This window comes from Pseudophryne corroboree, chromosome 5 (assembly GCF_028390025.1).
Source record: "Pseudophryne corroboree isolate aPseCor3 chromosome 5, aPseCor3.hap2, whole genome shotgun sequence".
Lineage (NCBI taxonomy): Eukaryota > Metazoa > Chordata > Amphibia > Anura > Myobatrachidae > Pseudophryne > Pseudophryne corroboree.
This window is the reverse complement of record NC_086448.1, coordinates 18,335,706-18,339,060: the sequence shown is the minus strand read 5'-3', so window position 1 is coordinate 18,339,060 and position 3,355 is coordinate 18,335,706. Positions and strand designations below refer to the sequence as shown.

Below are 3,355 nucleotides of genomic sequence, written 5' to 3'. Positions count from 1 at the left end.
ATTTTTCTCCCCCAAGCCAAAAATTATTCGGCGCCCCCCCCCCCCATCCCCCATAATTGGCACTAGTAAAGGGACAAATATCGCAAAAAAAGGGGGCGTGGCTTCATTGAAATGGGCGCTCGTCCGCATGTCAATCTGCGCTAAATCAGTGGCGGCGCCCCCGCAGCCCTGCGCCCCCAAGCCACCGCGAGGGCTGCGGGGGCAGTAGTTATGCCACTGGGTCCATTTACTAATAGTTGGAGAGGCATACAGTACCAGCTCCTATCTGTCATTTTTCAAACCCAGCCTGTAACATGGCAGCTAATAGCTGATTGGCTGGTACTTTATCTCTCCCCAAGGCTTAGTAAATAGATCCCTAAGGGGCCCATTTATGAACGAGTGATAAAACTAATTGTGAGTGATACAACTTGCTGTGTATGATAAATGGTGCTCAAGCCAATCGGCTCCAAACTGTAATTTCCCCCCCAAACAAATGACAGTTAGGAGCTGATTGGCTGGAGCACCATTTATCATTCACAGTGCGTTTTATCACTCATTGATAAATTGGCCCCTTAGATTGTGTGCTTGTTCCTTGTTCTCCAGCCTTTGCCAGGAGACTAGGAATAATGATTGACGTTATTGTCAGTTGCAGCCGGTGACATCTGAGGACACGTTCATTATCCGGGGTAAATATAAGATGACATGAAACTAAAAATAGTTGTTTCATGTTTTACTGCAGTAAAAGTCTCACCACTGTTTCTGGCGATGGGCCTGATTCAGCGGCGGACGCATATGCTGTCACAGCTGCGATTCAGTACGCAGCGGCTGAGCCGCAAGTGTCCCAGCCGCCAGGACTTGTACTAAGACGCCCACTGGAAGCGCCTGAGATCTGCCGCTTGTGTATGAAGACATTGAACCACAGCGGTCCATAATCAGCCTACTGCGTAATACAGTACTATGATAGCACAGCAAGGCCATCGGAAGACGCCGGAGCCACTGTAACCACATACGGGATCACAAGGCCATCGGAAGACGCCGGAGCCACTGTAACCACATACGGCATCACAGGGCCATCGGAAGACGCCGGAGCCACTGTAACCACATACGGCATCACAAGGCCATCGGAAGACGCCGGAGCCGCTGTAACCACATACGGGACCGCAGGGCCATCGGAAGACGCCGGAGCCACTGTAACCACATACGGGATCACAAGGCCATCGGAAGACGCCGGAGCCACTGTAACCACATACGGCATCACAGGGCCATCGGAAGACGCCGGAGCCACTGTAACCACATACGGCATCACAAGGCCATCGGAAGACGCCGGAGCCGCTGTAACCACATACGGGACCGCAGGGCCATCGGAAGACGCCGGAGCCACTGTAACCACATACGGGATCACAAGGCCATCGGAAGACGCCGGAGCCACTGTAACCACATACGGGATCACAAGGCCATCGGAAGACGCCGGAGCCACTGTAACCACATACGGGACCGCAGGGCCATCGGAAGACGCCGGAGCCACTGTAACCACATACGGGATCACAAGGCCATCGGAAGACGCCGGAGCCACTGTAACCACATACGGGATCACAAGGTCATCGGAAGACGCCGGAGCCGCTGTAACCACATACAGGATCACAAGGCCATCGGAAGATGCCGGAGCCACTGTAACCACATACGGAATCACAAGGCCATCGGAAGATGCCGGAGCCACTGTAACCACATACGGGATCACAAGGCCATCGGAAGATGCCGGAGCCACTGTAACCACATACGGGATCACAAGGCCATTGGAAGACGCCGGAGCCGCTGTAACCACATACAGGATCACAAGGCCATCGGAAGATGCCGGAGCCGCTGTAACCACATACGGGATCACAAGGCCATCGGAAGATGCCGGAGCCACTGTAACCACATACGGCATCACAGGACCATCGGAAGATGCCGGAGCCACTGTAACCACATACGGCATTACAGGACCATCGGAAGATGCCGGAGCCACTGTAACCACATACGGGATCGCAGGGCCATTGGAAGATGCCGGAGCCACTGTAACCACATACGGCATCACAGGACCATCGGAAGACGCCACGGCCACTGTAACCACATACGGCATCACAGGGCCATTGGAAGATGCCGGAGCCACTGTAACCACATACGGGATCACAAGGCCATCGGAAGACGCCGGAGCCACTGTAACCGCATACGGCATCGCAGGGCCATCGGAAGACGCCGGAGCCACTGTAACCACATACGGCATCACAGGGCCATCGGAAGATGCCAGAGCCACTGTAACCACATACAGGATTGCGGGACCATCGGAACATGCCGGAGCCACTGTAACCACATACGGCATCGCAGGGCCATCGGAAGATGCCGGAGCCACTGTAACCACGTACGGCATCGCAGGGCCATCAGAAGATGCCGTAGCTGCTGTAACCAAATACGGCATCGTAGGGCCATCGGAAGATGCCGGAGCCGCTGTAACCACATATGGCATCGTAGGGCCATCGGAAGATGCCGGAGCCGCTGTAACCACATACAGGATTGCGGGACCATCGGAAGATGCCGGAGCCGCTGTAACCACATACAGGATTGCGGGACCATCGGAAGATGCCGGAGCCACTGTAACCACATACGGCATCGCAGGGCCATCGGAAGATGCCGGAGCCACTGTAACCACATACGGCATCGCAGGGCCATCGGAAGATGCCGGAGCCGCTGTAACCACATACGGCATCGCAGGGCCATCGGAAGATGCCGGAGCCGCTGTAACCACATACGGCATCGCAGGGCCATCGGAAGATGCCGGAGCCGCTGTAACCACATACGGCATCGCAGGGCCATCGGAAGATGCCGGAGCCGCTGTAACCACATAGGGCATCGCAGGGCCATCGGAAGATGCCGGAGCCGCTGTTACCGCATACGGCATCGCAGGGCCATCGGAAGATGCCGGAGCCGCTGTAACCGCATACGGGATCGCAGGGCCATCGGAAGATGCCGGAGCCGCTGTAACCGCATACGGCATCGCAGGGCCATCGGAAGATGCCGGAGCCGCTGTAACCGCATACGGCATCGCAGGGCCATCGGAAGATGCCGGAGCCGCTGTAACCGCATACGGGATTGCAGTCGCACACTGTGATACGCCCCTGAAATGGTCGCGACACGCCCGCGTTTGATTCAACACTCCTCCGTTACCTCCCACAAACGCTCCCTGCCAGTCACTCTGCGAATAAATCACTGCGACCACTATCACATGACCACCGTGGCACATGCGCTGTGTGTGACTGACACATGAGCGGCGGCACAAAAACTGCTCAACAGCGTACAACATCAACATGGCGTCCATCTCTGAATCAGGCCCAGCATCTGA

At 56.2% G+C, this 3,355-nt stretch overlaps 1 protein-coding gene across 1 annotated transcript; it reads right to left on the bottom strand.

Moving 5' to 3' along the window:
* Positions 1–934: 934 nt before the first annotated feature.
* LOC134928729 (ice-structuring glycoprotein-like) lies at positions 935–3,058 on the bottom strand. Its single transcript, XM_063924745.1, has one exon. It carries the CDS (start codon positions 3,056–3,058, stop codon positions 935–937), a length of 2,124 nt encoding a protein of 707 aa, XP_063780815.1.
* Positions 3,059–3,355: the final 297 nt, after the last annotated feature.